Source organism: Phoenix dactylifera, unplaced genomic scaffold (genome assembly GCF_009389715.1).
Source record: "Phoenix dactylifera cultivar Barhee BC4 unplaced genomic scaffold, palm_55x_up_171113_PBpolish2nd_filt_p 000490F, whole genome shotgun sequence".
Taxonomy (NCBI): Eukaryota; Viridiplantae; Streptophyta; class Magnoliopsida; order Arecales; family Arecaceae; genus Phoenix; species Phoenix dactylifera.
This window is the reverse complement of record NW_024067910.1, coordinates 300,801-322,737: the sequence shown is the minus strand read 5'-3', so window position 1 is coordinate 322,737 and position 21,937 is coordinate 300,801. Positions and strand designations below refer to the sequence as shown.

Sequence of the window (21,937 nt, the reverse complement as noted above, 5' to 3'; positions counted from 1 at the left end):
TAGCATCCTTTTGTTTCGTATGAACAGGTTATTTTGAGTTGGTTCCTTGTGTGCCCTACAAGGCACAAGCCAAAAAATGTGCTTGATTGTAACCTTGGTCTTTCTTGGTTTATCATCTATCTTGGGCTTGCTCTGTATTGTTTCCACCTCCTATAGAATTGTTTTATATATGTTTACCCATCTATTTGACAATGATTAATGGTCTTGCCTAAGGACTAAAGAATGCATATTGTGTTCTTGCAGATTAACTGTTGCTACAATATGCATATCAATATATCATATTGTATATGCTTAAATTTGGCATACAGTAGCATTGAAAGATATGAAAATTTGTCAAAATATTTGCAATTAGCACACTAAATAGATTCTTTCTTGGATTTTTTGCACATAACCACTTTCTCTATAGCAAGGTTCGAATTATCGAGGTATGAGGATGTACCAACCAGGGTTGGATATGTTATGTCATAAGTTGAGGATTATATTGATAAATTATCAGTGGATGCACATGAATATGGTTGCTAAGCCCTTGGTATAGCCTTCTTTATGTTTTTTGGATTGACAATTTTTAGGTGTAAGGTTGGGTTCCAATATAAAACCTGAAAAACATTGATTTTGATCCTAGATTCATGCTCTAACACATAAACCCTTGTTATAGCCTTCTTTATGTTTTTTGGATTGACAATTTTTAGGTGTAAGGTTGGGTTCCAACCATGGTATGTTGAACCGGCCCGTACCGGCTGGTTCAGCACGTACTGTACCGGCCGATTTAGCACGTACTGTACCAACCGATTCAGCACGTACTGTACCGGTCCGGCCTCTGATTGGTACGGTACCGTAGTGAAAAATGGTTTCGGCTCCTCTAGAGCCGAAATCGATCGATACGGAGGCGTACGGGTGCGAACCGGATCGGTTCGCACCGGTACGGCTTGATTATGCCACAGCGCCGCGTGCTGTGGCCTATTTGACCACAATGCACAGCGTTGTGGGCAAGGTTCGCGGTACCGATCGTACCGACGTACCGGTCGGCTTCAGTAACGGTACGGTGCCGAACCGAGCCGAACCGATACCGTACCGATAGGGCACATTCAGCCTGGTTTCGACCCCATCGTCGTTTTTTTTTTTTGGAGTTCTTTCACTTTTGGATATTTTTTTGATGTTTTTATGTTTAGGTTTAAGGTTAAAACTAGATGATGCAACTTATTACTTCCAAATGATTCAAATAATGAGATGAAGAACATAAAATATTTTCAAATTAAGATACAATCAATTACATACATTTAAAGCACTCTCGGATATCTAAAATCGGATCGAGTAGCGATGCTTCTTGTCAATATCTGGATCATCAGCATAATATGGAGGCAGATCAACCCATCCCTTTAACCAAGCGGCATTGTAGTCTTGTATGCTCAATCCTCGAGGAATGCGCGTTGGGTCCAGGGGCGGCCCAATACATTTGGAGGCCTAAGGCGAATTCAGTAAATGGGACCTCTTTTTTTTAAATAATAAATTTTTTAATAAATATAAAATACTTAAAAAAATGTTATGGAAATAGATTGTTGTCAAGTACACTATTTCAACAAAGATGCATGAATCTAATAAAGGTGGACAAAAAGTCTCTTCAGTTTAATATAATTCTTGAATGAAAATATTAAAAAAAAATATTTTAAAAAAAAGGCCCATGAAACTGTTCTTGGCAATACTGTTTACCATGTGAAGCAAGAGCAGAATAGGAAAAGGTCATCCCATGGCGCTTCACGGTCAAAGAATTTGTTCAGAAAGGGACCTCTCTATAAGAGAAAGTAGGGTCATTATGGAAAATTCACTCCATCTAATTAATAAAAGTCCCATCCCACCATCTCCCCTTCAAGTGAGTACCCAAGCAGCCACTGCAACATCACGGCGCAGCAGCCATTCAACCCCCCCTCCCACCTTCTCTTTCTCTACCCTCCTTTTCTTTTGCTAAAGACCATCTCCCCCTTCAAGTGAGCACCAAAGCTGCAACTGCAACATCACAGCACAGCAGCCATTCAACCCCCTCCCTCCTTTTCTCTCTCTACCACCCAAGAGGGGAGAAGAAACCGAGAGGAGAAAATTAAAAGAATCTCCACCCTCCAAGAAGTCCATCTCCAATCACCCTATCTTTCTTCCTGATGGCCCAGCTGGATCAGGAGTAATGACTTGTGAGGGAAGGAAAACCAAGACCAAAACCAAAAAAGAGAAGGGATGAAAGATAAGAGTGGCTTCAGGCGTGTATCAAGCCAACCAAATCCCTCCTCTCTCTCTCTCTCTCCACCCAAAACAAAACTACTGTCCCCAACTTTCCCAATTGCCCCTCTGCAGGCCAGGAAACCCTCCACCTCCCTTCCATCAAGGGGGAAGACTCGTAGCCAGCTTCTGCTCCCGGAGGCCTTCCATTGGCCCGAGGCCTTAGGCGACCGCCTCGGTCGCCTAGGGCTCGGGCCGGCCCTGGTTGGGTCATAAGAACTCTCGGATCTCTCGCTGAAACTCTGGCTCTGAGAGGTGTCTTGATAAGGGGCCCATCCGAATATGCCGGCACCAAAATCCGACCCGTAAGACCCTCCGGGCAGCGCAGGGTAGTAGCCACCGGAAGATGACTCCGATGCATCATATCCATAGGCTGCCTGAGGCCGCGGATAATAGAAAAACTCGGAACTTGATACATCAATGGATCCGACTCCACATGGGAGGTCATCTGTAGCTGCATCCTGACCTCTTGAACGACCTCAAGGAGCTCTTCTTCGATATGTAATGGTATCCGACCGGCCTATATCAGATGACCTACTGTGGTCCATATCTTGTGTAGCATGCGTAAACTGAGACTCACCGGTGTATCGAAAACCTTCCTCCGACTGTCTCATAAGTAGTACCATACTGTCCTCCACTTCCTCCATGGTTAGTAGATCCATCACCACTAGAACCTTCATCACTGCTGGTCCAAGTCTCCTCCTTGACACTCTCCATTGGGGCCCTTTCCTTTCCTTTTGCTGGGATTGATGCCCTCCTGATCGAGTCGACTGGGTACTAGAGTGTCCTCGTCCTCGCATGAGAGGATCATCTCTTTGAATGGGAGCGTCGTACCAATCATACGGTGACTGGCTCCCCTCTAGCCACGTCATATCAGCTGTAGGAGTGCGTGAAATGTCGCACTCAGCCCATTGCTGTGGATCGACCATAACCTCGGTGGCTATAATGCTGGCTGGTCGTCGAGGCGATCCTGGCTCATCAAGCTCGGGCTCCTGCTGCTGGGCCGCAAGCCAGTCGAGCATAGGATTATCATCATCATTTGTAAAAGTTTTATAGATGGGATCTGCATACTTGAGCTCCACTTCCTCCTGAATGCATTTTAGCCTCAACCGCAGATTGTAGTGCACATAAACTAGGTCGTTGAGGCACTTTTGTGTCAAACGGTTCCTCTATTTGCTGTGGATGAGGCCGAAGGTGGACCAGTTGCGCTCACAGCCACTCGAGGAGACCGTTTGGGAGAGGATCCGGATAACTATCCGCTTAAGATTTTTTGCGGATCCGTCAAAATGAATCCACCATTCAGCTACAAAAATATTGAAGATAATTACATTTTACATATATGATGGCCTCATAGTTGAAGATAATTCAGATGCAAAAATGTCTTGCAGATTTGTAATGTACCTGGATTCATAGTTGTCTTGCTTACGACAGCTGGTCGCTGTCCAAAACTGTGGCTGCCCTCTTTAAATAATTTGGTCTGTAGAAAGAAGCTTGTTGTAGTATGTCAATAATATAAGATCCGATATATTTACATATGCTACTAAATCATAGTTACCTCTTCTATACATGATGCGGTGACTTCTGGATCAGGCTTCATTTTATAAATAACATTACGCAGAGCATGAAGAAGTTCATCATCCATACCAATTCCACTCTCGTACTGAAACCGGGGATTCAGATAGTATGCTGCACATAGATGACACCATCTTAGTATAATTATACAAATATATCAATCAGTATAATTATCAATATTATCGCTTATCTGCTAGATGCAATTTTCTACCCATTTGGGCTCCCCACTGCCGCTCAATGATGTCGATGTACTCCTGGGCATGGGCTACATCTGCCTCCATGATCTGAGCCTTTGCCTTCTCCATCATGTGATACAAAAAGCCCATCTGGGGATACCTCTCGCTATCCACGGCCCGCAACACTTTATATAATGGTTTGATAGCCTTGATTATCGCATTGGCCCGCTGCCAGAATGACTACCTGCTTACCAAGTCTTCCATCCTGCTTCCTTCAGTGCCGGCCTGGGCATATCTACTTTCCTGCCACTCGGAACTGACAAACATCTGACGTAGGGCTCCTTTCTTCTCGATAAGGCTATCAAGTGCAATGTAATTCGTAGCAAACCGTGTGACTCCTGGTCTAAGAATTTCTCCCTCTGCATACTTTCTCATTAATGAAAGAACCCAAGTATGGCTATAAATATACCTGGTGATGCGTTGGGCTATCTCCACCGTATGTTGTACCCTACGGATCTTTTCAATGTCCATCAGGATGAGGTCGATGCAATGTGCAGCACATGGGGTCCAGAAAATTTAGGGTCGCCGCTCCATCAAGACCTGCCCGGCCAACTTATATTGTGGCCCGTTATCAGTGACGACCTGCACGATATTCTCCTCTCCAATCTGTTCAATCACCTCCTCCATAAGTCTGAGGATGTATGAGGCGTTGTGCACCTTATCCGAAGCATCAACTGACTTGTGGAAGAAGGTCTTCGTATCACAGTATATCAGAAAGTTGATGATGGCCCGCTTTGTCGGACCGGTCCAACCATCACACATCAAAGTGAGCCCATATATGGGCCACTTGCTCTTATATGAGCCAATCCAATTCTGTAGCTCCTCCTTATTGTTGTCAAGAAGCTCAACGTAGATGTCCTTTGGGCCTGGAGGATCAACACCGGGACCGGCAAACTGTATGGCAGAAATGCCAGACTTGTAGTATGTATTGTCTGCAGCATTCGCTGGAATGTGGCTAAAGTGGAACCAGGATCCAATAGCTCGCCACATATCCTTCTTCTTCTCCTTCTTCCACATTGTGTCTACTCTTTGCTGCTTCGAATCTCTCCTGGGGAAGGCATGCAGATCTACATCATGGATTGACGCACCTGGTGGAATCCCTCCGGAAGACTACTTTCGGCCATCAAAACCACCCAGGATAGATGCAATCCGGCTACGTCCTCTGTCCTCGCCCTTCCTGACTGAGGTTGTCCTTTGAAACTTTGGATCTTGTCTGTTTCCACCAGAACCGGCGCCCGACTCGAAAAACGAGGGCCCAAATCGAGCCCGATGCCTTGCCACCTCCTCCTGCTGCCACCGATCATCCAGACAAGCCCGCATGGCAGCCTGAATCTGTGCCTCCTCCTCATCTGGACCCTCGACCTCCTGTGACTCCATCAAGTGATAGGAAGGTGCTTCTGCAGCTTGGCGTTCCACCTCCGCTGTCTGCTTGGCAGCCCTCTCCTTGGCTGCTTTGATCTCAGCGAGGTTTTTTCTCATCAGCTGACGGGTGCTCGGTGGGCACTCCGAGCATGCAGATATCTCACGAGAATTACCGGCTAAATGCTGCTTTAATCTGGTTACCCCTCCTCCTTGAAGCACTTGTGGCAATAATTGCACTGAAACTGGTATCGTTCACTGAGCATCTTTCCATGCTCCTAGCCAATATTATGCTCTTGGGGTTGCCCTCTCCTTGATGGCTCCATTCCTACGACCACATTAATTTGTTTCAATTTCTATTTTTTAATTAAAAATTAATTTTTAAATTTTTTAATTAAATTATAAATTATATAAATTCTGGAAAAACAAAAATTAATGTCACCATTAACATCGTCCATATATCGACGACATATAAAAAATTCAAGACGAAATAGAATTATTGAATCATTTCCTATTTTTTGGCAATTTTTGACTTATTTTTTTTAAGCAATTTAGATGAAATATTAAAAAAGCAATGTAGGGGAAAGAAATTTTACCTTATTTAGTTTTTGTTGGATTTTTCTTCAAGAAAAACGACGCTCTCCGACCCTTCTAATTTTTTTTCACGCCTTTGTCTTTGCCTTTGTCTTATTTTCCTCCTCCTTTCTCTCCTTTCCTTTACCTAAACTGGTGGATTTGGCTTTAGCATTCGGTCGGCTTTTATAGCCAACCGTTGAGGCACTGTGGCACTTTGAAAAGTGCCACATTTTGCCACAGTGCGGTACTTTCGAAGTGCCGCACAAAGTGGCACTTTGAAAGTGCCCCAGTGTGGCACTTTCAAAGTGCCACAGCGCTGGCACTAATTTTCAGCAGCGAACCGGCTCGGTTCGCACCGGTTCGAGCTCATACCGGTGCGAACCGCTCGGTTCGCATCGGTTTGAACATGTACCGGTGCGAACTGAGCCGGTTCGCACCGGTACGAAGCTCCAACTGAACGGTTCCGACTCATATTGGGTCGGAACCGTTTTATACCCCTGTACCGGACCGGTGCCAGTCGGTACCGGTCCGGTACGGGCTGAGCCGACCGGTACAGGTCGGTTCAGCAGACCATGGTTATGGGCCAAAGTGGCCGGCAGCGCACACGTGTTGTCTTCTCTTCCTCTCGCTCGTTCGGCCATAAAAGCCGAATGGTCTCGGCCTTCCCAAAATTGCTTCAGGAGGGAAAAAAATTGAGGAGGTGAGAGAACGTTTTTGTCTTTCTAAAAAAAATCCCGCGAAGGCTAATTAAGGTATGGTTTTCTTTCCTTTAATTTTTTTTTAAGGGGCTTAGAGAAAATAGCTCAAAAATTGTAAAATAAGAGAAAATCATGCCAAATTTTTCGATTGGGGCATAATTTTTTTATATGTTATAGATCTATGGAGGATGTGCATGTTGACATAAATATTTTTATTTTTCATATTTTTGTAAAATTATTTAAAAATTATTTTTAAAATTAAAATATAATAAAAATAAATAAAATGAAAAAATTTTGATCCTAGATTCATGCTCTAACACATAAATCGATGATCAATCAACATGTAATTCTTATTTGACAAAATTTTTCAGTGGTTATCTTTTCAATTAATCATAAATTTTCACTCGGATCATTGAAGAAATAAGGTGAAAAGGGAAAGAGTGAGACAATTTAACTAGATAGAATGATCAAAAATTGAAGTTTCTTCAAAAGTTGATCTCTCTAGGCAATCAACCCTTCTCCCTTGGTTCATCCCAAGGAATGCTGAACAGGCCTGGCCGACTCATCCCGTACCGAATCGGTCCGGTTCGACATTAAAAAACGGTACCGACTGGTACCGACCAGAACTGGCTTGTACCGGCCGAAACCAGCTAGGAACCGGTGTGAATCGATCGTTTCCCACTGATTCCAAATTTTTTTGGGCTTTTGGATGCGTGAACCAGGTTGAACCAGTGGTATCGGCTCGGTTCGGTCCGATTTGATACCGAACCGGTCTAGTGGTCGACCAGTACGCCTATCGGTACCAGTTCGGCGATCCTTGGTTCATCCCCGCCTTCAAATGGTAGTGAACAATTGTAAAAGCCAAAAGGGTTGTTTTAGTAATCTCACGGTACCACGTGGTTTAAAACCAATTTGGTCTTGGTTTGGTGCAAAGGGACCTCAATTTGCTCCAACCTCTCAATCTTGGGTCAGTTCTAGTAGTTCAGGTCATCAGGTATGGTTTGGATGGTCCTTTCCTGAATTCATGCCTCCTTATATTGCCAAGGGATCATTACAGTACTTATCAATGTGTACATGTTGTAAAGACTGATATTTTAAACCTTGCTTTGCTGTTGGATATCATATTTTATATTTGTTGATCAAGACCTCCCTCATCTCTGAAATTTCATTATAAGACCCCAGGTAAGCTTTCTATTAGCTATATTGTACTGCATTATTTCTGTTCCTCCCCTCACACAGCCCTTTAGATCTTCTAGCAAGATAGCTACACTGCTCCTCAACATTGTGGCCTCTGAATTTGATATAGAGTCAGGATTGCAGTTCTAACAATGGTGGTGGCAAGGAGCTTGAATATGATGATGACAAAGTCAAAAAGAGGCATAGAACGATAGGAAGAAACCCAATAAATATTCTATTGCAGCTGATATAAGGTTAACTTGCAGTCGTATTGGGGAATTTCCAAGAAAAGGAAGGTTTTGATCAGCAAATATGTAAAAGAGAGATCTTTTTATGAAATCTATCCATAGAGGAAGAGGTCATCCTTCTATGCAATTTGTCTATATAGGAAGGGTCATATGCAAAGAACGCAATTTTCATATATAACTATGCACATCTACATGCATGAACAAGCACAACGATATTATAAATCACTTTGAATCTTTCAGATGCCTCCTAGCTTTCTTTGGACAGTATTATTGAGAATCTGATATAGATGAGAAAGGGCAGAGAGAGAATGCCTTTTTCTCCTATGAATAGAAGAAAAATTATTCAAATTTCTGGGGAAAATGTGAAGGATAAGTTATTGCCTTTATGATGATGCATATGAGATCTGATAGTTTCCATCTTTGTCAGAACTTATTGGTTTGTTCAATAATAGCCTATTCCTCCTTAGGTGCTTAAAAAAATATTTCATGGTTGGATTTTTAAAAAAGACAAAGAATGAAAGAGGAGAACTAGAAAAGCCAAAGGGTGACTACTGGGAACACTAAGCTCAATTCCCCATTCACAACAATTAAGATGAACTTAAATTCTGCCTTTGTTGCATCATATACCATTGATGTCATGATTGTCTTTTCTTCTGCGTTCTCTAAATTCTTTTCTTCTTTAAATTCTGCCTTTTTGCTCTAAATATTTAGCTGTCTCAATAGCACTTGCTAAATGCATTGATGCACTATTAATTTGCAGCCACGAATTTATATTGGACGGGGCATGCATGAAAGTCAATTTGCCCTTTTCAAGTGAGTTTCTGTGGGAAATTAAATTCTTAATGTTATTATGAGTTTTTAATCTCTTTTCGGTTCTGCTATTGGCGTCTTTTCTTTTTAGGTATACTTTGTTCTGGATGTTGCTGTTGGGTTCCAAATTTGCATTCAGCTATTATGTCCAGGTAGTTTTTCCACCTTTTGAGCATACACTCCATTAGAGATCATTATGTTAAGCAGTTCTAAATTCACTGTTCATATTTTTTTTGCTTATTAAATGTCTTGTGTTCTTACAGATAAAACCTCTCGTCAAGCCAACAAAAGATATACTTAATGTTCATAATGTTCAGTATGCGTGGCATGAATTTTTCCCTAATGGTATCTGTATCTTTTTTTTCTAAAGTTGATTCAACTTCTCTCAGATTAGGAATTATTAATGGTACTGATTTTCTTATCCACACAGCTCAAAAGAACATTGGAGCTGTTATCTCACTCTGGGCCCCTGTGATCTTGGTAATTTCATGACTGCATCTACCTATTGAATTGTTATGGTATATCATCTTTGTTTTAGTTTTGATGGGAAAGCAATATGTCAACCCTCAATGAAGAAATGTATATGAGCTGCTCAAGATTTATGCAGGTTTATTTTATGGACACTCAAATATGGTATGCAGTATTCTCTACTTTGTATGGTGGTGTTTCTGGAGCACTCGGACGACTCGGTGAGGTAAAGAGAGATTGGAAAGTAATTATATTACCATAAGTAGAGTATCTGCTCGCACCTTTTAATTTTCACAAAATAGGTGAGCTTGAGGCTTTTAATTTTCCGTGTGTGAAGCATAATGTCCATTAAATCTGTAATCTGACGCTAGAAGCATTCTTCATATAAAAGACAATTGTCATCTGGTTCCTAACTTGCATGCTCTCTGCATGCATGAGTCATCTGGCAAATCTGAAAGAGGAGAAAGGATGTGCCATATTATAATTTTGTGACTTTGGAAAGTACATGAGGCAAGAAGCAGTAAGCTGTGCATCCGAATAGTAAACCAAGTGATGTGATCATTCATGCCCTAGTCTAAGTTACTCCCTCACCCATGATGTGATCTTCTTAAGGCCCATGGGTTGTTTGTAGAAAGCAGTAAAATCTCTTTAGAAGTTACTTACTTTAGCAGTGTTACACAAACTACTGCTGAAAAGCCACATAACTGGATGAAAATAATATGGGATATAGTTAGGTCCAACGTTCGTTGTATGCCCTGTACCGAGCATATCGTATCATATTGGTACCAAACCAAAGGCATATCGAGTCTTGGTATGGGGTCTGGTACCTAGATTGCAAAACTTGGTTAGGTCATTCTTCATATAAGGATGATCAGTAATAGTTGCTTTTTAGAGGGTATAGGTTGGAAATTGGATCAAGCATGGAAACTGTATGCTCGGACTTGACATACCTACTCCAAAAGTTTCCTCAAGCCAAGTCAACTTGATGGCTCATGTGAGGCATGTCTTTCGAGATAGGTGATACAAATTAAATATAGAAGAGTAATACAAACTAAATATAAAAATCAAATTAGAGTAGCAATAAAGAGCATCATTCAAAATAAACCATGCAAAAATCAGTTTGCTTAAGAAAGAATTTACATGGTTTTTCAATTAACATGTGATGCTATTTTTTAGTTGCAATATGATTCAATCATTCACAACCCTCAAGCGTTGTTGGGTGTAACCTATCATGTGACCACCATGTGATGGCTGATAGGCACCCTTGTTCCCAAAATTCCCCTAGTCCCTAATTACTGAGGGGGCCATTTTGGTGCTTAAAGGAAAGTGAACCACATGCCCCTCATGTGATCCTCTTCTCCAATTATGTCGTGTTCAACCTGAAGTGAGTAACCAGGACTTCGTCCCAAAGTGAGGAACCTTGAAGAAGTCCAGAACTAGATTGAGAAAGATAGAAGGGGATAGAAAGAGTCAACCCAAAGTAAAGAGATCATGCCATCATATCAAAGTTTTGGCAAAAGTCCCTGCCAAGGCTCCGACCTTTCTCTGCTCAACCCCTTCCTATACTTTATCTTTGGAAAGAGAGCTCCATTGAGGACCTTTTGGACTAGTGCTAACCTTGGACGAAACTTCTGTGGGTGCATGATGGATGATGTAAGGTGCTTGCTTGAACCCCATTGATTTTCCTTCCCTCATATCAATTTTGGCTGCAGACAAACAGAGTGTGGCTTTTTGAAGTGACATGATCCTCCAACCTCTCCATGTAGGACTCATCAACAAGGTAATCTAGAAGAACAGAAAGCTAGAGAATGAAATTGGGTCTGCGAAGCCAGAAATAAGTGTTTTGCATTGTTCTTTCTTGCTTCCTGGGTGATCACAGTGGCCTCTTGGCAATGGAGTGTGATAAGGGGAATTGGGATGCCAGAATGACTATCAAAGGCTTGTTTTAAGTAGCTTCATATGAGGAGGCAGTGGGAAATGCATCTCTTTAGTTCTTTGCAAAGTTTGTGATGCTGGGTTATAGTATTCGGTATGGGGCCTACCACACCATACCGTGCCAATAGGTTCTGAGACTTGGTACACCCTCTGTTTCAAGTGTCAATACTGAGGGGTATGTATCATATTGATAGCCGGTATAGAGTGTACCTACCGGTCGGGTACTGGTACAGTATCCGGTACCAAGTCTGCAAGCCTTGTTTATTTGACATGTGAGGTTATTCAAAATGTTAGGTTAGCTTAAATATTAGGCTGTTTGAAAATGTTGAATTGACAAAAGGAAATGTCTGGCTTGTTTTCAGGTTAAGTCAATGGACAGTGTATCAGTGAAATGAATTGAAATGGTGGCATCATTTTGGTGATAGTTTTGCCATAATTATGTTCACAATTTGAACTATGCTATTTATAAATCAGAGTCACACAATGTTATAGCATAGTTGTATTGTAATGAATCCAATTTTATACGGACAATATTATGCATCAACACTTGTAAGAACATGTGTTATCCTACAATGACATTTAGAGATTGCTCCTGTTCAAACAAAGAGAGACACTATGAGCTAAATTACAATCAAATTATAACCCCTGGTATAAATAAAGTAAACTAAATATTCCCTGTTATAAATAACTAACCTGAACTGAATTACAATGCATGTAATTCAAAGTTTCAAACCATTGCAAGTAATTCAGTGCAAGTATTTCAAACCTGACACTGGACTGAGATACCACTGGCCTGATCTGCATTATGTTGCAAATAATTACAATGCAAGTAATTCACATCAAAGATCTGTCGAACAGCATCCTATAATACACTCAATTAAGAACAAAATGTGGGCTCTTTCCAGCATCCAGCAATCCTGGGATGACATGATAGATGTAGAATTACTCCTTGACAGAGCCTGACATGAAATAGAACACCATCAGCTCCTGAACAATCCTGTTTCCACATCATCACGTGCTTTGTTTGAGGGCACTGCTACAAACAGATAGTGGGATTCCCACTGCCTGTTTCCACATCCTGTTTCCACATCCCAAAAACTACAAGAAGAAACACTCTTACAGACAGAGTACTTCATTCGCAGCTAGGTTTTCATCCTCACTTTTTCTTTTCAGGCAGCGAAACATATGATCTAACCTGGTTCTGATACATTGTAACAGATTTCAGGTCAAGGGAACATCAAAAAAGAATGAAAGATAGAATCTTAGAAGAAAAAGGGAGAAAAGAAAGAGAAGGGGAGAAGAGAGATGACATGAGACACAAGGAAGAAGGGACCACCCACCTCTATGTGGTGGGGCATCAATTTTTATTAAAACAAGGGGAGCTGGCCATAAATTTGGGCCTTAATGAAGGCCCAATAAGCATGGTCTTCCGAACTGGGACGTACCGTCCGTTTCAGACAATACCGAACCGACCTATTGGGGCCGGAACCAATCCTTTTCTGATCAAAACTAGCCGGAACCGGTCGGTTCTGATCGATTCGATATCGACTTGGTGCGGCCACTATGGCACGCAGTGGCATAGTTGGGGGCTTTAAAAGCCCCTTTAGCGGCGTTTGGGAAGGCCCGAGAAGGCCTTTCCAATGGTGATTCCATACAGAGCCAAGGCTAAATAAGGTGTGCTTTCTATTTCCTATCTTCTTTCTTTTTTTTGGAAGGCGGGGCTTGAAAAAATAGCTCAAAAATTACAAAATAAGAGGAGATCATACCAAATTTTTCGATTTGGGTTTGATTTTTTTATATGTTGTATATCTATGGATGATGTATACGTTGACATAAAAATTTTTAATTTTCAGATTATATATAATTTTTAAAAATTAAAAATTTATTTTTGGATTAAAAAGGATAAATTTTTTAAAAATAAATAAAAATAAAAAAATATAAAATTAGAAATGTATTTAGGGGCATGCAAGCTACTCTCTATAAAAATTTGGTGTACATTCATCAAATTTTAATGCGATCATGCGCATAGTAGCCTAGGCCTAAATTTGAAGAAAATTAAGAAATAAATAGTATTTGATACATGCCCGAGGGATTAAAAAAATATATATAGCATCCTTTATTGGATTGTACATAGATCTAAGCTAAAATTAATTTTTTAAAATATTAATATTTAAAAATTATTTCTAAATTTAAAAAATTAATAATTAATACCAAAAATTACGAAAAATTAGTAATATGTATTACATAATTTAGAAGTAATTTCTGATGTAAAAATCATAGTTTTCTAAAATTATGATATATAAATATTTTTAAAATTAAAATTTTTTAAAAATATATAAATAAATAAAAATAAAAGATAAGAGTATGAGATAAACTGGCGTACTTGATAAACCAGCAGGATGAAGCCATCAAGAAAAAGGACCCAGAGCGTGATATTGGCTTGGAGCATGGGCAAATGCTATTTGGTCGGCACCATTGGTAGTGCAACTGGTGTAACACAGAGTTTAAGAAAGAGGTAACCAGATTGAAGCAGCACTTAGCTGGTGGTTATCTCGACATATCTATGTGTCGCAAATGCCCACAAGAGGTTCAGCAGCTAATGAAGTTCTTTGCTGATTTCAGAGCAGTGAAGAAAAGTGCTACCAATAAAAATGCAAAGGTGGAACGCCGAGCGGCAGAGCCATCTTTCTATCACTTCAGAAAGTTAGAGAAACTGTCTTCTCCAGATGACGAGGAGACAAATCCAGGTTGCCATGCAGGCGAGCCTGTATGATCAATGGCAGCATGATAAGGTGATCAGGTATAGGGCTCGATTTGGGCCCTCGTATTATGAGTTGGGCTCCGGTTTTGTGAGTAGTAGGGCAAATCTAGAGTTCAGAAGGACCACCTCAGTCAGGCAAGCCATCAACAAAGGCGGTGGCTGGATTGCATCTATGCTGAGAGCTTTTGATAGCAAAAAAAAGTCATCCAGAGAGATTCCACCAGGAGCAGCAATCCATGATTTAGATCCACATGCTTTCTCTAGTAGAGATTCGAAGCAGCAGGGAGAAGCAGCAGGGGGTCACTCAATGCTAAAGAAGGATAAGAAGAATGATAAGTGGCGAGCTATTGGATCTTTATTCCACTTTAGACACATCTCATTGAATGTGACAGACAATACGTACTACAGGTCTGCCATATAGGTTGCCGGTCCCTATGTAGATATTGTAGGCCCGAAGGACATCTACGGTGAGCTTCTTGACAGTAATAAGGAGGATATAGAGAAATGGATTGCCTCCTACAAGAGCAAGTGGCCCACACATATGCTGACTGTGATGTGTGTGGTTGGACCGGTCCTACCAGGCGGAGTATCATCAAATTTCTGACATACTACGATACCAAGACTTTTTTCACAGGCCGGTTGATGCTTCTGATCACGTGCATGACACCGCGTACATCCTCAAACTTAATGAGAAAGTGATTGATCAGGTAGGAGAAGAGAATGTCATGCAAGTCATTACTAATAATGGGCCACAATATAAGGCCGTCGGGGAGGTCTTGTTGAAGCGGCGACCACATATTTTCTGGACCCCATGTGTTGCACATTGTATCGACCTCATGTTGATGGACATTGCTAAGGTTCATAGGGTGCAACAGACAGTGGAGACAGCCCAAACAATCACCAGATATATTTATAATCATACATGGATCCTTTCGCTAATGAGGAGATATGCAAAAAAAAGATTTTGAGATCAGAAGTCACACAATTTTTCACCAACTATGTTGCACTTGATAGCCTTTTTGAGAAGAAAGTAGCCCTATGCTAGAAGTTTGTCAGTCTCGAGTGCAGAAATGTAGATATGCCCAGCACAGCATTGAAGGGAGCACTATCGAAAATTTGGTGACGGGCCACTGCGGTAGTAAAGGCTATCAGACCATTGTATGAAGTGCTTTGGACCATGGATAGCAAGATGTATGGAGAGGGCAAAGTCTCAGATCATGGAGGCAGATCTAGCCCATGCCTAGGAGTACATCGACATCATTGAGCGGCGGTGGAACTACCAAATAGGTAGGGACTTGCATCTAGCAGGTAAGCAAGAACATTGAAAATTAGACTGCTCCTGTACTTGTATAATTTTACTAAGACGGTCTTCTCTATGTGCAGCATACTACCTAAATCCTCGGTTCTAGTACAACATAACTGGAATTGGTATGGATTACGAACTTTTGGCCGCTCTGCATAACGTCATTTATAAGATGGAGCCTGATCTAGAAATCGCGATCCTATATTTAGAATAGGTAACTTAATTTAAGGATATATGTAAATTAATTGATATCTTCTATTATTAACATAGTAGAACACGCTTCTTTTTCACAGACCAAATTATTTAGAGAGGGCAGCGACAGTTTTGGACTGCGGGCAGCTGTCGTGAGTAAAACAAGTATGAATCCATGTATATTACACATTAGGAGGACATTTACGTGGCGTTAAATGGTTACCTGATATGTTTCTATGGATCGGATCTGTACTATCTTATATCTATTTTTTTTAAATATTTTTGCAGCTGAATGATGGATTCATTTTGGGCTGTCTGCGAAAAATTTTAAGAGGGTAGCTATCTGGATCCTCTTCTAGACAGTCTCCTTAAGTGATTGTGAGCGCAACTGATCCACTTTCGTCCTCACCCACAGCAAGCTGAGGAACAGTGTGATACAAAAGCGCCTCAATGACCTTGTATAGGTTCACTACAGTATAAGGTTGAGGCTAAAGTGCATTCAGAAGAAAGTGGAGCTCAAGTATATAGATTCGATCCATAGTGCTTTCATTGATGATGAGGATGATCCTATGATAGGATGGCTTGTAGGCTAGCAGCAAGAGCCGGAGCTTGACGAGGCAGGATCGCCTCCACGATCAACCAGCTTCGTAGCCAACGAGACAAGGGTCGATGCAGGGCAATGGGCTAAGCGCAATATTCCACGCATTCCTACAAATAATCGGATACAACCACAGAGGAGCCAGTCACCACATGACTCCTTGTCCGAGATATCCTCTCAGAGATATGTTCGAGAGATGGTTAGATGAGGCCACTATGCTGCCTAGTCGACTCGGTCAGGAGGACGACATAGCCAGGCAGAGAGGCGCACAAAGAATAAGAAGGCAGCTATCCAGCACACTAAAAAAGAAAAACAAAAAGCACCTGCAGCCCCAATGGAGAGTGTTGAGGAGTCCTGGAGCAGCAACGATGACAGTTCTGGTGGTCATAGATCTGCTGGTCATGGAGAGAGTGGTGGATAGGAGACTATTGTTTACGAGATAGACACAAGATGGTCTTCAGTACACCGATGAGTCTCAATTTACACATGCTACACAGGATAGGAACCACGGTGGATGATCTAGTAGAGGCCGTGAGGATATGATTGCATATAGGAGACAGGCTCCTCGAGGTTATTCAGGAGGACATGATGCAGCTGCAGATTCTTCGCACGCGGAGTAGAATTTATAGACGTATCAGGTTCCGAGTCGGATATTCGCAACCACAGGCAGCCTATAACCCATACGGATACGGATATAGATATGGTGCATTTGAGATATCTTCCGAAGGCCACCACCATACGCAAGCCGGAGCATCTCACAGATCAGATTTTGTTGCTGGCGTATTCAAATGGGCCCTTCCATAGTCGTATTATTAGTCAGAGGATACCTCTCAGAGCCAAAGCTTCAGTGAGAGATCCGAAAGTGCTTATAATCCGGTGCGCGCTCCTTATGGGATGAGCATACAACACTATACTGCCGTTTGGTTAGAGGGCTGGGTTGATGTGCCTTCTGATTATACTGATGATTCAGATATCTACAAGAAGCATCGACACTCAATCTGATTTTAGATATCAGTATGTATGTTGGACTTTAAAAGTATGTAATTGATTGTATTTTGCTTGAAGGATATTTTATGTTGTTCATTTTATTATTTGTATCATTTTAAAGCAATAAGATACATCATCTAGGTTAAACCAGGATTATAGAAACATCAAAAAATATTAAAAAAAATAAGAAAACATCATAAAAACATCAAATTAGACTTAAATCAATAGAAAAAGTTCGAAAAGAGTGAGAACTCCAAAAAAAAAATTAAGGCATGCCGGTCCGTGTCTTGTTCTCTTCTTTCATATTTTACAGATTCAAGTTTGGTCTTTTTAAGTCATAAGCCACTCGGGTAGTGCAAAGCCCAAGTGGGCTTATCATTTTGGCATTATATCCAAGGGACAGGGTTTCTAAAGTTCTCAACAGCATTAGTTACCTCATAATGGATTATGCTACTGAATGCCTTCTTTCTTTACTTAAATAGTGAGGTTGCAGTATAATTGCACCATGCAGACAAACTTGATGTAGAGTAACAGAGATACATGTATGGTAAGTACAAAAGTAAGGATCACATCTAGGCTAATGATTCTGTAATTAGATCTATAGTGGGCAAGGACCTAATCGAACTCATGTCCCAAATTATAGCTAGTACTGTATCAGCAAAATATATACTTTAGAATTGTGATTTTGATTTGGCTATCTTGGCAGATTATTTAGTGTTTGCATCATTTCCTGTTCTCTGTAGATACGGACACTTGGCATGCTGAGATCACGATTCCACTCTTTACCTGGTGCCTTCAATGCATATTTGGTACCTTCTGAGAAGATGCGAGACAAGAAATTTTCGTTTTCAAAGCGCTTTGCAGAGGTTGGATCCTATCACCATAACATATGAGTATGCTTTTAAGTTTTAACAATGTTGTTCTGTGTCATTTTGTGTTTTTCTGTGCATGACTCCAAGTATTTCAGGTTGCACCAAGCAAGAGAACCGAGGCTGCAAAGTTTGCTCAGTTATGGAATGAAGTGATATGTAGTTTCCGTGAAGAAGACCTTATTAGTGATAGGTACGACATTCAACTGATTTTTCTAGTGTTTTCTGTCCTGCCTTTCATAACACTGTTCTGCAAAAGCTGAAATGGTATTTTTTGGTAACTTAGGGAACTGGATCTGTTGCTGGTTCCTTATATGTCAGATCCTAGCCTAGACATAATACAGTGGCCACTTTTTTTGCTTGCTGGCAAGGTCCCTATCAACAATTGTCTATGTGCCCTTCCTTTTCTTTCTAAATCATTCCAACCACTAATTCCTGATGTCTGTATAGATTTCAATCGCATTGGATATGGCAGCCCAATTTCGATCAAGGGATTTGGACCTCTGGAGACGTATCTGTGCTGATGAGTATATGAAATGTGCTGTGCTTGAGTGTTATGAATCTTTAAAACTTGTCCTTGACCTTCTAATAGTTGGTGAAAATGAAAAAAGGTTTGTTGCATTTCTTTTTGTATCAATGCATAGTTTATATGATTTTTTCTCTTGCTGGATGTCAAGATAAAAAATCTATACTGCTCAGCTTATAAGGATATTATGCTGATGTCAGTTTTGTTTTCTCCATCTGATCAAAATATATTCTAAAATCTAAGTTCTGACAGAGTCGATAATTATCATCCCATACTGCTCTAAGCTTATTCCTTTTAGTTTGGTTTGTATTCTCATTAGTTGAATAAAGCATGCCTTTTTTATCTACCTACATATACATCATTTTTTTGATAAAAGAAGTCTGATATATACTGTAATGGAAATTAGTTACATAAATGTCGACAAAAGAATTTCTCTTTTTCTTTGTCTTTTACTTGATGTACTTGTATTTCTAAGAGAATATCTGATGTCACAGGATCATTGGTATTATCTTCAAGGAAATTGAAGCTGACATTTCACGAAACACATTCCTTACCAATTTTAGAATGGGCCCTTTACCAACACTATGTAAAAAGTTTGTCGAGCTTGTAGAGATCTTGGTGAGTCTCTTTATCTTTTAATCCTCTGCAAGTCTGCAGCTTCCATTTCTTTTCCTGATCAATTGGGTTTCACAATCTTCTATTAGTCAAGGAACTGCTAATTGTTTTGTATTGTTAATTGGTTTTATTAATAGTTTTAGTTCAATGCTGTAGAAAGAAGGTCATGCATCAAAGCATCATATTGTCATAATATTGCTCCAAGACATGTTAGAAGTCGTTACGCGTGATATGATGGTGAATGAGATTCGGTATATGAACATAATATTTGCATCCCTGAATAATTTGAAATATGAGATTATGTATGCTTAGGCTTTATTTTTGGTGTCTTGCAACGTCCATTGTAGTGAGTTGGTTGACCTCGGCCATGGCAACAAAGATACATTCCCTGGAAGACAACTTTTTGCTGGTACAGGCTCAAAACCTGCTGTACTTTTTCCACCAGCAACACCACAATGGGAAGAACAGGTGCGTACCAGAGGAAACATTTTCAATTATGTTATGTTAGTACAACAAATAATTCACAAGCAACTTTATGGCAGATAAAACGCCTGTACCTTCTCTTGACGGTAAGAGAGTCTGCTGTCAATGTGCCTACAAACCTTGAGGCTTGCAGAAGAATCGCATTCTTCACAAATTCTTTATTTATGGACATGCCACATGCACCTCGGGTCCGCAAAATGCTCTCATTCAGGTTTGATAATCTATATTATCTCAATGGTAGTGGAAGTCCGAGAGCATGTCGGTACTAAGCTGTAGAAATGTGCAGCCCTGGTTGGCTAATTGGGGATTTTCCAATATGCGGCACCAAGAAAATTAAACGAATCTTCTGTTCATTTTCGCAATTCATCCTTAACAGAATATATAGAAGCCCCCTACAACTTAAAAGTGGTTATTGATGGTAATTGTACTATTCGATTATACATAAGGTGATGTAGTTAACTCTGTGGATTTGATATTTCTATAACTTTAAGAGAAATTTAAATTGAAGTAAAAGGGAAAAAAAGTTCATTCCAAGACACAGGAACTACAAGTTCCATATTGCTTTTCATAGCTCAGTTAGATCCTATTCAAAGACCCTACTATAGCTTACAATCAAGGATGTATCCTATTCAAACTTGTGGAGCTAGCTTTGGAAAGAATGCTATGGTATTTTTACACCATTAGAACACTGAAATATGCATGGTCTACAATGTACTCTCTACTATTATATAAAGCTAACTTGTAAGTGGACATTTAACTGGTTTGACATTTGACTTCGATGGGTAATTTTAAATATGCATATCTACAATTCACTTATCTCTATTAGTCTATAAAGAAAACTTTTAGTGGATGGAAGGTCCGTAGTACTGGAACCCACACCTGTGCTGGTAAGATGGCGGTACGGGATGGGACAGTACCATGTTGTGCCATTCCGGTGTGAACCGATAAAGGAAAACCAGCAAGGGAGGGAGAGAGGGAGAAGGAGAGAGAGGAAAAAAGAGAGAGGGGAGGGGAGGGGAGGGAGAGAGCAGGAGAGGGCAGTGGAGAGTGAGAGAGGCAGAGAGAGGGAGAGAGGGAGAAGGAAAGAGAGGAAAAGAAAGGGAGGGAGGGAGATAACTATGGTGAGCGGGAGAGAAGGAGGGCGAAGCCCTCTCTCCTCCGTGGTGCCGGAACAGGGGCGGAGACCTTGTTTCGAGACGACATAGGGTCTTCAGCCTCCTTATTTTTTTTTTGAAATTTTTTAATTGAAGTCAGCAGCGGCTACCGATTTCACTAAATTTTTTTTTTATTTTTTTAATTGAAGCCAGCAGTCTACTTCAATTTAAAAAATCAAAAAAAAGTGAAGTCGTTAGCTGCTGCTCACTTTACTTAAAAAATTTCAAAAAAATATATAATTGATTATGAAGGCTATTACGGTCTCGGTCCACCTCCGGTACTGCTTGGTACACTCCAAATCAGACAGTTCGGGGAGGTACCTCCAACCTTGAGTGGATGTTTAATTGATTGGACATTCAGTTTACTAAATGAACTAATGTTGGACTATCTTATTTGCTTCCTTCTTTATGTTAAGATAAACGAAAGAAAGTTTGGCAATAAATAGTAGGAGTACATCTACATCTAACATAAAAAATAAATTTTTAATGTTGAGATTAGAGCCATCCTTCTTGTGTGCATCCCGTGTGCACATAAGAAGTGCATCTCCATATGTAGATGATATAGCAATGCAATTTATACACAAAGTTGTATATTAGAATGGTAGTATTTGAAAAGAATAACGATGAACTTGTGTATGCAACTAGTCTATGAACCGAGGAACCTCCATCTCTTAACTTTAATGTGTGTCAAACCCCAAAATTGTCACAAAAATTATGAATCAACTATAATTTATATTTTATTGTATACATTTGCAAAGGGTGAGCCTTGGCACAATGGTGAGGGTGCTCCACCATGAACTAGATGTCATGGGTTTGAAACACGGAAGCAGTCCTTCTAAACACGGAGGTAAGGCTGCATTTGGTGGATTTACGATCTTGAACCTAAAGCTTTCATCTTCTTAATTATAGGGTATATTTAATTGGAAGACTTGGTATTCGCACATAAGATGTTGGAGTCTATTTTCTTGGATAAAATGCTAAACACAATTGTTTTTTTTCAACATATCATTACTTTATTATTCTTAATAGCAACTAGCAAGTTTTGATGAATTTCACAATGTTAGTTTCACTCTTAAATTGTCGAAGTTTGACATATAAAGAATCTA

At 40.4% G+C, this 21,937-nt stretch overlaps 1 protein-coding gene across 1 annotated transcript in view; it reads left to right on the top strand.

The window, feature by feature from the left end:
* Positions 1-21,937, top strand: part of LOC103698126 (callose synthase 5-like) — a 41,967-nt gene that overhangs the window by 11,072 nt on the left and 8,958 nt on the right. Inside the window, exons 17-29 of the mRNA XM_039119132.1 lie at positions 8,891-8,943; positions 9,032-9,092; positions 9,204-9,285; positions 9,371-9,420; positions 9,548-9,634; positions 17,928-18,050; positions 18,152-18,246; positions 18,340-18,424; positions 18,504-18,664; positions 19,074-19,197; positions 19,351-19,445; positions 19,542-19,662; positions 19,737-19,888. Coding sequence (XP_038975060.1) covers positions 8,891-8,943; positions 9,032-9,092; positions 9,204-9,285; positions 9,371-9,420; positions 9,548-9,634; positions 17,928-18,050; positions 18,152-18,246; positions 18,340-18,424; positions 18,504-18,664; positions 19,074-19,197; positions 19,351-19,445; positions 19,542-19,662; positions 19,737-19,888 — 1,289 coding nt within the window. The remainder of the gene's footprint in view (positions 1-8,890; positions 8,944-9,031; positions 9,093-9,203; positions 9,286-9,370; positions 9,421-9,547; positions 9,635-17,927; positions 18,051-18,151; positions 18,247-18,339; positions 18,425-18,503; positions 18,665-19,073; positions 19,198-19,350; positions 19,446-19,541; positions 19,663-19,736; positions 19,889-21,937) is intronic.